The sequence below is a fragment of the Triturus cristatus genome, chromosome 6 (genome assembly GCF_964204655.1).
Source record: "Triturus cristatus chromosome 6, aTriCri1.1, whole genome shotgun sequence".
Classification (NCBI taxonomy): domain Eukaryota; kingdom Metazoa; phylum Chordata; class Amphibia; order Caudata; family Salamandridae; genus Triturus; species Triturus cristatus.
Window position 1 is genome coordinate 1,540,768,093 of NC_140589.1, and position 12,620 is coordinate 1,540,780,712.

General features: G+C 42.1%; 1 protein-coding gene across 1 annotated transcript in view; it reads left to right on the forward strand.

The window, feature by feature from the left end:
• Positions 1-12,620, forward strand: part of ISM1 (isthmin 1) — a 193,511-nt gene that overhangs the window by 144,580 nt on the left and 36,311 nt on the right. Inside the window, exons 3-4 of the mRNA XM_085612696.1 lie at positions 4,346-4,610; positions 10,369-10,512. Coding sequence (XP_085468822.1) covers positions 4,346-4,610; positions 10,369-10,512 — 409 coding nt within the window. The remainder of the gene's footprint in view (positions 1-4,345; positions 4,611-10,368; positions 10,513-12,620) is intronic.

Sequence of the window (12,620 nt, forward strand, 5' to 3'; positions counted from 1 at the left end):
CACGCTGCTGATTTCTAAAACTCCGAGTGGCCTACAGCTAACCCTCCGACGCTTTGAAGAATTCTGCTTGCTACGTGGCTTGGAAATAAACGTTTCCAAGACCAAGTTTATGGTTCTGAATGGCCCGAACCCGCGTAGATCGTACAAACCCTTTAGTAGTGTAATTGTTATGAATGGCTCTCCCCTGGAACAGGTGGATGCTTTCACTTATTTGGGAGTAACATTACAGAAGAATATGCGTTGGAAAAGCCAAATGATTTTTCTATTATGAAGTTCCAACAGCAGACAGGTTTCCTTCTAAAAAGATTTAAAAACTCGCAGACCCAGCCAATAGCCCCACTCCTCGAAGTTTATTCAATGAAGATACGTAGCTCCTCTCTATATGGTTCTGAGCTATGGGGGTATGGAAATAACCCAAAACGGTTGAATGTTATGGAGAGCGAGTTTATACGGAAAGTTGTTGGCGTACCACAAAGTACTCCCTTGTTACCTCTTTTCTGGGACCTTGGTCTGAAAACCCTACAAGACACCGCTAATTTGCGACCATTGCTGTATTGGCGTAGGATCTGGTCAACTGAGGAGCTAAAGCATTATGCTTTGGGCCTAAAAGAAATAATGGAGAAAGACCTCTTTCATAGAATAGACTGGTTGAGGTCTATCAAGATGTTACTTTATAGATTGGGATGGAACAACCTTTGGGATGATCCTCAAAACGCTGTTTTTCCCCCAAAAGAAATTGTCAAAGCCAAGTACTGGGAATTTATTGCCATGGAATCAGTTGCAAAGGGGTGTACATCCCAGCTAACAGCTAGATATCTAGAGATCAAGGCTTACCCCAGACAGGAACTTTATTGGGATTTGATAGAAGCACCAATTGATCGTAAACTTTATTTTCAGTTTAGGATAGGTACTCTCCCTATCTGCTCATTCACATTTAAATGGACTAAAGGGTCCCTGGATAAATGCCCAAAATGCAGGGACATGACAGAATCTTTGAGCCATTTTGTTGTTTTCTGTCCTCTTTATGAGATCCCATGAAAAAAATGGTTATTACCTGTCTGTCGGCTTTTAGGTACCCGAAGGTACGCAGAGGCGCTAAGAATCTTGTGTTCAGATCCGAGCCCATTAATTGCAATAGCAATGGCAAAGTATATAAAGTGGGCCTGGATAATACGATTCAGACAGTTAAATATTAAAGCGCCTAATGTAGTGGCGCTTGTTTGAAGTCATGTATTTATTCATTTTCTATTTTCTGATTCATTTGTTTAAATTAAATTAAATTGGAATGTTTCTTTAATTAATTGGTTCATTAAATATTAATGCTGTTTATTTAAACTGATGATTAGTGCAGGAGTAAGTTTGAAAATCGTGTGCCTATGAAAATATGTTTCTGTTTTAATTTATGTTTTAACTCGTGTGTATGTTGATGGCTAATGTATGATACTTTCATGACTTAACTGTCGAATAAAGTTTTTCAAACCGAGAAATAGGTGTACTTTGCGACCTCAAACTGGCGTCCTTTCCTGGGCCAGGAAGGAGAATGTAGTGTAGGAAATCCAGATGTTTCAGTGCCAATGTGTGCACCCTCATCTCGAAAATATGGACTGTGCCATCCTCAGAGAGCATTGGCAAAGCCAATAGATCTTGCCTATAGAACCTATTGGCTTTGCTGATGGTTTTAGCAATATGTTACTGTATATACATTGCATATTTTACATAAGTAAAGTCTTTGAATTTGTTAACGTTTGTAACCTCTCAGCTTTAGTGCAAATGTACTAACTATTGGCAAAGCTAAGAGGTTTCAGCTCCAAAATGTTACGTAATTCGGTTTTCTAATGCTTGAGCGGAGTTGCATTTAGGTGTCCGGGTGAATTTTGACCATGGGAAAGTGCTCATAATGGGGCATGATTGGAAACTCTGGAGAGGAGACTAAAACGGTGAGAGTAACAGAGTTCAGAATACATGGTTATCCAATCCTTGGCCTCTCTCCAATGGAAACAAAGTGATGGTCACAAATGTACCACATGTAACTGCCAATTCTAATTATTTACAACAAAGTCATTGTTGTTACTCATTTATATCAACCTGCTACCAACCATTCTCAAAGCCTATAGGTCTGGCTTGTTTTAGGCTTATGTTTGTTTTTGTGTGATATGTCTGGCTGCAATAGAAGAAAACGCACAAATAGGCGCCCAACTGATGGTCAGACAGCATGCTGGGTAAAGCATGTTTTAAGCCACACCCTTAAGTACAGAGGCCGTGTCTCTTTTAGAGTCTTTTAGAGACCCTCCTAAAGCACTGTAGACCACAACAGGCTTTTGCCTACTGACAGCTAAAACTTATCTCGTAGTTGAGACCTAAATATTGTGGTGATGTAAAACTGTGGAGACAAATCTAAAACCTGTGGAGTAAAAAGATGGAGCTGTCAGTTTGCTCCACTGCAGCACTCACTTGGGAGCGTCTTTGGGAGGGCAGGTTCACAGCTTGTGCTTCGTGTCAGGAGGGAGTTTTGCATTTTAGCGAAATAAAAGTAAGAGGCAGACCTACTCCACTGTGACTCTTTGGGCGTCTAGAGCAAAGGGAGAAACACAGGGGACAGAAGGAAAACAAGGCTGCTGGTGGGGGGGGCAACAAGGAGGATGCAGGGAAGGAGGCAAACTAACAGGGAGAAGAGCTACGTGGAGTGAGGGGGGGAGGAAAACCACAGGGGCAAAATATCAACAGGTGTGGGCTGGGGAGAAGCACACAAGCAAAAGGGAGAGAACAAGACAGAACTTCGAGAAAGAAGAAAAGCACGCAAGGGAGACAGCTGGAAAACACATGCGCTGTTGTGGAGTGCTTAAACAACAAGAAAAAAGTAGTTCATGACAAACGAGCATTGGAATGACTCAAGTAATGCATCCATGCTCCAAGGGAGGGATAAAGACAAAAGGAGGAAGGCAAGGCAACGCATAGGAGCAAACAAATGAGTGACAATGAAGCCAACCAATGGTAAGTAATGGGCGGACTCGAAACCTACAGTAAGCTAACAATACATCTTGCAACAGATAGCGCATACTCTTATCACATCAGCTTACTTGAGTAAAGGAAAATTGCCAGATGGAAAAACTGAATTGTATTTTCTTGTTAACTCCTTTTTATTTTGACAAATCGTTTTGATTGCTGATTTTCCTTTCAATGTGCAATATGGGTTCTGAAACCACTGTGAAAGATGCAATAAATCGTCAAATTAGTTAGATGTGTGTGTGTGTGTATATATATATATATATATATATATATATATATATATATATATATATATATATTTTTTTTTTTTTTTTGTGGATACCCAGTATTAGACAACTGCACTTTCTAAATTATCAGCCACGACTTCAAATGGTAATCAATCAACGTTACCCAGCGTGCGAGTTCTGAGCAGTGGAAGTGCCTGTATACATTCTGAGCAGCCGCGGACTGTGCAGTTAACAGCGATAGGGCCGGGTAAGGTGGGATTTCGAGGGACGATGCAGAGGGAAAATTAAAAAAAAAAAAAATCCCTCTGCATCGTCCCTCAAAATCACCCCTTACCCGGCCCCACCACTGTTACCTGCACGGACAGCAGCTGATTCTGAGTTAAGCTTCAGCACAGAAAAAACGTTTAACCAGACCCCAATTTGTTGTACTGAGCAAAGGGCAATAAAAATGTTCACCACCTCTTTGCTATCTCTTTGACATAATATCTGCACACAGACACCCCTGTTTTCAGTTGGCTTATCAAACGTACAAATACGTCACCGATGACCACATCCTTCCCGAATCACTCTACAAACCTATTCTTATTCACTTCCATTCACTATTGTCATTGAATCGTTTGCTTTGCACATTTGTCCCTTTTTGTGTCTCTTTATTGGACGTTTAGTAATGCCAGTCAGGAATCACAAAACTCGAGGGGGCTTATTTACAAGCCCCTAGCGTCGCCGGCACCTCACTTTTCCCATCTTAAAAGTGACGCACCTGCGGTGCAAGGAGCTGGCAAATCTTCTCTTGCAAACTCCTACCCTGCAAGCGCTGGTGATCCCGGTCTAGTCATTCTGATAATCATAGTAATGCACAATGCTAATGACTGGCAATACTTTCGATTCGAGTTTATTCCTTTATTTAGAATTTTCGAGGGTTCTTGCTTCTTTAGTGCAAACATTTCCAGGGGCTGCCTAGCATCCCCTCGAAGTTTCCAGGTTTAGTTCTCAGAGCGATCCAGTTTTTTAGACTGTGGGTTTCAGGCTGTTGTAGGGGCTGCAGACGCTTGTGCGGAGAAGGTAGGCTTTTTTTGCACTGCTCATCCTCCAGCGTGCTTTCCGCTCCTCAGGTTACCATTGAAGTTGTCGACAGCCATGACAGTGAACCAGAGAAGGATCTGCAGGAGCAGAGGAAACCCAGCTGGCCGATCCCATCACCCGACTGGAGGACCTGGTGGCAGAGGTCGTCCACTCTAACCCGCTTGAGTAGCGCAGAGCAGGACTACAAGTATGACGGCACCACCGCAGATAGCAACTTCCTGAACCCTCTCAGTGGGTGGGATCGACGCGCACCCAGCCACCGCGCCTTTGAGGCCAGGGAGCCGCCAGAGTACGGTGAGTTCACATTCCAGACTTCTCACGGCCATCTTGGGATCATTAAACTGGTTTGGGGGGAAATGAAAATGATGAATCGGGAAAACGGCGCCAAATAAAACAGCATTTTGAACATGTGGCTTTATTTCAACTGAGAAAGTCAGCTCTTAAAAACTAATCTGCACAAGAATACAAACCAGAGTTTCCAAACCATTCTCAACTAATGGGAAGGCAATTTGAAGAAAAATAGAACAATATGATGTCTTGGTTCTGAGTGGATGCGAGGAGGCGGGGGAGGAAGGGGCGATGATGGTGAGCACATCCACATTTAGTTAGAAGCATATTTTAGAAAGCAAAGGTTGAAAACTAAGGTTGTAGCAGGCTTTGTTTCTAGGGCATGTGTAAAATATGAAAAGCTGAAATATGGGCTTTCAAAATGATTGGTCTAATCGGATCATTTACAGGAATTTCTTGCCTTATTTAATATATATAAAGTCTGCGAGTGATAGAAGTAACTGAATTCTTCAACGTGATGCACCATGCTTAGCTTTTCATCCAAGGTTCTTGATTTTAAGAAAGATGCTTCTGAAACCTCGTTAACCCATCAATATCTTAATCGTTCCTGGTATCTAGTATCCCTGCGATCACATTAACATCCGCATGCTTTATGCAAAGCGGGTACTACTCTACCACTCTGCCGCTCTATGGGCATCATTACTCTGGAAAGATGGGTTGTAAGACCCTTTATCAATGCCTAGAGGCAATATAGTTTAAGAACACTCTGAAAGAGTAGTCCTCATTATGAATAACTAAATATGTCAAGCGTTTATTTACTGAATAGCATAGTAGCATGGAATGAGTGTGTTGTGTAAAACACAAAAAACACTTTTTTGTACTTTTTATCCTAAGAAAAAGACTGCCTCCCCCTCTTTTAGAGGCTACTGGGCTCAAAGAAGATTATATATCAATGTTTGACATCTTTATGGGTAGGTACAGTTGTGTGCTCATTTAAACACAAAAGGTCTTAAAGCGAGAGTGCAGTGCATTGCATCATTTTTTTGATAAACAAGTTTTTATTGTTTTTGGTTTGTACAACATGAAAAACTTTTGAGCCCTTCGAACCACCACCATACAGCAACACAGCATGAAAACGCCCCGCAGCCCCGCCCCCCCCGAAATTCCCCCCCTCCCGTCCCCCCTCTTCTGAACAGCACTTTTATGGTATGTTGCCCAGCCATTTCCCCCAGACCCTTCGGTACTTCTTGGGGCAGCCCCTTGCTTGGTAAAGAGCAGTGCATTGCATCATATGTCAACCTCAGCTGATCATGACGACATTGTTGGAAGATTTTAGTGTCCGCATTCTAATTGACATAATATATATTAGTATGTTACTTGCGTACAGTTTTAGAAAACTGTGACAGATTCCGGCCAAACGTGAAGTCCATGACATAGGACTAGCCACAGACGGATCTGGGGCTACATTTGACATAATGAAATCCAGAATGCATATAACTGAATGGCCGACAATGCACGTCCGTGAGTTTTAATTAATCCCATTTTGAACAGCACCTCAAGTGACTCAACCAAAAGCCTTCAAGCGGGATTTGAAATAATCTTAAAATGGGTCTTCAATAAATGAAATCTTCTTCTCCAGTTCTTTACTAATCTTGGTTCGACTTCTCTTCATTTCTCTTGATTATTTCAGGGTACAATTATTTCTGTAATGAGAACGTTTTCTCCGAGCACGAGGTCAGTCTTCAGATATTTAGGATATGTTCAAATTTGGCTTCAGGAGGGCGGTGCAAGCAAAAATTTCTAGCAGTAATTAAAAGCATTACAGCCCAGCACCACATTTATAATAAGAAGAAAAATGTGCGTGGCTCAGTGAAAGAGGGTTAAACGGGCTCATGATTTTAAAGCATCAAACCATCCTTTTTGCATTTTGGTCAGTAGAGGCGTTACTAAGTTAAACAGGAACGTGACCGCAATATTGCTTTACAGTAGCGAAACAAATTCAGGAACTTGGAAGCAGCCATCTTGATTTTGTACTTTTGTTGCCCCTCCTATTTCCGTACTCTACCATTTTTCAAAATGGTTGCCATGACTGTTTAGTGCACAAGACATAATTACCTGGAAGTTGCTAGCGCATTTAGGTAATACACCCTTATCTTCTGTTTGTCATTTACTTGTCCATAATCCTGAATATTGTCTCCCTCATGTAGCAAAACCCAAGCATCAGCTCCTAGCTTGTTCCATGTTTAGCTACGTTTAGTTTTAAGGCTTTACCTACTTGTTGCGAATTGTTGTTTTTGCTGTTGTTGTCATTATTATTAAAGTAGTAGTAGGTGTGTTTTATTATCATTATTAATATTATTATTACCAATGATGATAATAATAATAAATAATATGATGCTTATGGGTGTGATGAAATATTTTATTGATCCCCAATTTCTAACTCCTGGCACCCTGGCTGCTAATAATTGAAAAGTAATTAATATTTTCCCTCCACTCGATGTAAGCCCAATGGGAACTTCGCCCTACAATCTTCACTGAATATTTCTAAATCTTTAACCGGAGAAATCTAGTTTTTTAACAACAAAACCTGTCATCTGCGTGAGTTTAAGCAATTTTAATTCGGCATCCGTTGCCTGTAGTACTTGTGATAACTTATTCTTGTATGTAAGTGGCTTTGGGCATCGGAGGAATGTCAAACTTTATCCCTAAAACAATGCTGTGGAATTGGTTGGAGGTGCGTATTGGGTTGTTCCAGGAGGTTTACGTTGCACATAGAAATTCATTCATTGATCACATTCTTCCAGCATGAATGCTTGTTCTTTTCATGCTCTGTTAAAACACTCAGCATTGCAGGTTTTAAGCTCTTTGGTTGAAGAGTGGAGGTGCTATGTTTCTCTCTTATGCAAGAGCTGCTCCAGTTGCTTGGCAGGAAAACAGGCAGCCATTGTCCAACAGCAGTTTATAGAGAGATCCTTCCTGGCGCTCTTTTCAGACGCCTTATGGTCGTTTTAGACCCTTCCAAACGTCAACCATTTGCTAAAGTAATCAATAGATGTGAATGCAGAATGCAACTTCTGAAACCTGTCGGAGAGGTGCAATGGAATGGATATGTCTGCTACTTGCATTCTTGAAATGTTAGAGGTAAGCAAGCTGCTTACCTGCTAGAATATACATTTTAAATGTGTGTGGCTACAGGAGGCTGACAACGATGCTTTGTTTTGAAGGGTCCTCCAGCTGAATTTAAAAACTCTAATTCTTCTCATCCAGTCCTCAACTTTCACTAACCTTCAGAAAGAAGTTTCTTAAACCTTTCTTTGGTAAATAACATCTGAGTGAAGTTTTTGATACCATCGTTTTATTGCATTTCTTATGATATATAATATGGCTCCCTCCCTTGATGTTGCTATTGGTCGACCATTAAACCTCTACTATGACTTTATAGAGTATGGTCTATGTAGTCGACATTTCTTGCTACAGTAAATGTTTATGTTGAACATATTTGGTCTGTTTTGCCCTGTTTTTTTGTTGTTGATTTTTTACATGTTGTGATGTCATTCTTTAGCTGCTTCTTAGACCCTAAAAGTCTCTCTCTCTCTCTCACTCTCTCTCTCTCTCTCTCTCACTCTCTCATGCCAGCAAGGAAACTCTGGGGCATATTTACAAGCTCCTTGAGCAATCAGAGCCTCACTTTTTGACGCTCCGGTGGCCCATATTTACAAAGCTACGCAAAGCCACCCTGTATGGCTTTTCATGGCCTTGTAAATATGACCAGCTTTCACGTCCTTCCTCTGCGTGAAAGGGGCATTCCATAGGTGTTGCTGTGAGTGTTCCCATGCAACCTCCATGGATACTGATGCATTCCCAGTTTGACTAGGTTTGGTAAACCTGGGAGTGCGTCTGATTCTAACGCCTCCCAGGGGAGGCGAAATAGTGGCACACTGAGGAGAAACACCTTTATTTCTCCTTGTTTTTTTCCTCTTTCTATGTGTGAACTAGCTTCTTACGCTGAAGCGTTTAAGGAATTAATCTGGCTGGATAAATCGAAAAAAATAGCCTGGTTAGTCAACATTAAAATGTCGTTATCTGCCCTGGGCTTCCAGGAGGCTTGGAACTCATGTTTCTCAGATCTTACTCTATCTAAAATACAATTGAAGAGGAGCTATTGGGACTGGGTAGCTCACAATGACGAGTAAAATGCCACAAGAGGGGCACTGACAACTGAGTTTATAGACTTCAAAGGCGCTAACGCATATGAGCACTATCCGGACACCGTTACAGTCCCCATGGATAGGAAACTGTATATCCAGTTCAGGGTCGGATCTCTGCCACTTAATACAATCACTGCCAAATGCACTCACCGTTACCTACAAATTTAGATTGCCCTGGCTGCAAAACCACTAACAATACCGTGGCACATGTCTTATTTGCATGCAAGATTACGCCCACTCTCGCTTGGACTAAGCCAGTATGCATGCATCTGGGCACTCGTCAACATGATGTGGCATTTAGAATACTGAGATCTGACCCTAGCCCCCTATATTCTTGTGCTATTGCAAAATTCCTAGGCAGGATGTGGATTACACTGAGGAATGCCATATAAACCCAGAAGTAAAGCTGTGGGATACTTCTCCATGTATATTTTTACGCTGAGAGGTGCCTTGTTTTCTTTGTCTTTGGCTTTTCTCCTTGCGCCTGCACTTGGCGTGCCTCTGCCAGTCGCAACACTCTACCAGCTAAAGTGATGGTCACTTCTCAGTGCCTCATACAACGAAAGTCAATGTCTAGATTTCATGATTGCTTGCAATGATATCTATGTTTTTAATGGAATTTTAACAACTGTCTCGAGAATATAGTGTTATTTCTAGGTGTACTTTTTAATTATACTGTTTGCCTAAAACTCTCATGGCGCTTATTGTCGAAAGAAAGTTACGCCATCTCCTAAGTTGGCATACCTCAGGCGCTGCCCGAAAATGCCATACTGCAACAAATATTTGTATTTGTCTTACCTCGTCTGCACTGCTCCTTACTTCTCTAGACACTATGCCTCTCCTTTTCCTCCAGCGTGCATTTCGTTGCACTACGAGTTTGTCACTACGTACTTTATAGCCATATGGTGCTATTTCATTATGTACCTATTCGAGTTTCCTTTGGATTTGTTTTGTCATGCATTCCTATATATGCAATTTGTGGTGCCAGATAATGTAACGCGGGAAGATGGTTTACTGCCACTAAGCTGTGCATTTTGGCGTTTTATACCTGTACTTTTATGGACAAAATAAAGTTTTTACTACTAGTGGCAACATATGAAAAACAGGGTGCTTAAAAAAGAAGTAACTGACACCACTCTCGTAGTTCTATTACAGCTACAGTACTTTAAAAAATGCTTTCGTAATTACAAATCGCTGTGAGAAAAATCCACATGCCTTAAGTCTATTAAAATTATCTGGCAAACAAGTTAATTGCAAGCAGTGAGATGCACCAGCAGGTGTTTGTTTAATGGTCTGGCAAAATATGTGGCCTGTGGTGCAGTGTTGATCGATGAGACATTTTTTCTCAGCATTTTAGATATTTTCCTCTTCTATGTTAATACCAGATTATAGCTACAAATGTTTTATTTTTCTACAAACGCATGCATAATTTCAAGAAACGTGTCTAAATACCAAAAAACTAGAATAGATTTAGGATTTAAGTTGAGGATTTTTTTTTTCCATTTCTGGTCCATAACATTGTACTTCCTTTCTCTCATTCCCTTTCTTGGGCACAGATTATATGGATGGCGAGGGAGACTGGAGCCAGTGGTCCATGTGCAGTGTGTCCTGTGGAAGCGGCACCCAGAAGCGTACAAGATCCTGCGGATACGCTTGCACAGCCACGGAGTCCAGGACATGTGACATGCCAAACTGTCCAGGTACGTTCAGAAAATGATATTTAAGTTTAGTTTCATCTGTTGCCTATTCATATAATTAACACAAAAAATATATAGAGTGGGGTTTTGGGTAAGCTCCCTTCGCCCAGTGCTTGTTTGAAGTGTCTCTGACATTTTGTGTCGGTCCACGGGATGTTTGCCCAGGTTTACATTTTGCAGTGGCAACTGGCAATGTAGTCGGCCTTATGCATCACTCCATAGCTCAGTCACTGAGTAGCGTAGCAGACAGTGGCTGCTGAGCACTAGCAAGCATATGCGGTGTGACTTTGGTGTGCTTCCAGGGACCAAACAAAGACACCCTACCAGTCTCTCTGCGCATCTGGGCCACTCAACTTTACTACAGTTATATGAATAAACAAGTCCTACTTAAAATGCGGTTTTCCGATCAAGATTATAAAACCACATTTTGAGTTGGCCACGAGTTATCCATATCACTGTAGAGAGCTCGCAGTGGCACAGAAACGAACCCATTCTAACTGTGAAACAATCTACCTGTACACCGCAAGAAGACGAGCTTTCGGTACTTAGGATAATACAAGAGGCAGGTTCCAAGGGGAACACAAAATCGCCAATTCACTTTATCTCCCAATTGATAATGATTGAATCTCCAATCGATGTAGACAGCTTCTTTTGGAGGGTCTGCTGCTGACGCTATTATGTTTTTCGAGACCCTTTCTCCGTCTTGGGAGCACATAAACAAAATCGCGGCTCTTGAAATGCTGCGGCCCTGAGTTATCTGCAAAGGATTATTTATTTCAAGCCTGGACTGTCCAACTCAACATTTTCAACACGTTTTCGTTGGGACTGGGAGTGGGAACTCCTTGTTTTCCATAATCACATATTCTTATTGATTTCTACAGCCACCATCATGTTGTTTTGCTGTCAATGACAGTCTATGTGAGCCACCTTTAGAGCCTCCCAGGAGCCCAACTCAAGATCTACAGGTCACTGTGCATGTCTGTGGTGGTGTCACCTAAAGGTCTGCCAGTGAATGTCTAAGCTTGTAGGATTCCTGCATGCCTGCCCTAACCGATGTTGTTGACCTGGCTCTAGATGAGTCTCAGAACGCCCTCTCCTGAGATCCCAATGCACTAAGATGTTGCAGCCGATAGCATATTATGTACAGGAAGTTTAGGATATCATCTTCACCTCAGCACAGATGCTGCTATCCATCAGCTCTGTATGGTAAACATCCATTATAATGCATGCGTTAAGTCGCATGCATTTACGTCGCAAGCGTTACAACGCAAGCAACGTTACGACGCGGACCACTACCCCGCATACCATTACATCGCATGCTCATTTAAAACGCATACGCTTTTAAATCGTATGTGGTGTAATGGACGCGAGGCGGGCTGCACGGACGAGCACCGGGTCAGAGGCGGAGGAGTGCCGGGACAACGCGAGGAGAAAGAGGTAAGGGGGATTATTCTTAGAGTGTCCTGCTTAGGGTTTAGGGCAGTGTCTGGAGATTGTGCTTACAGTGTAGTGTTTTAGGGCAGTGTCTGGAGCTTGTGCTTACAGTGTAGTGTTTAGGGCAGTGTCTGGAGGTCGTACTGTAGGGCAGTGTGTTAGGCGTAGTGTATTAGGGTTTAGGGCTTAAGGTTTAGGGAAGTGTAGGCTACTTTTTTAGGCTTGAGGGTAGTGTGCGTTATGTAGGGCAGTGTTAGGCGTACTGTCTTAGGGTTTAGGGAACTGTAGGGTACTTTTTTAGCCTTTAGGGTAGTGTGTGTTATGTAGGGGGGTATTCGGGAAACAAATAGCGACTTTAAAGCATGCAGGGTGTTTGTGTGCATTGTGAATGTATTTTGCATGCATTTGGATGCGTAAGCGAAGTAATGGTTTGCGTGGTGAAAGCGTGCGTTGTGAATGTGCATGCGATGTAAAGACGCCGATGTAAAGGTATGCGATCTTAACGCTTGCGATGTAGCATCATACATCCGCTATGTACCAGCCTTAACCTGCTGTCAGGACAAGGAGTGCTGACTCAGGTGCTCGGAAGATATGGACTTATCACATCCATAGGCCATCATATTGGACCACCTCCACACTAACCACCGCCTGAGGAAGATAAACTACCTCTAAGCACA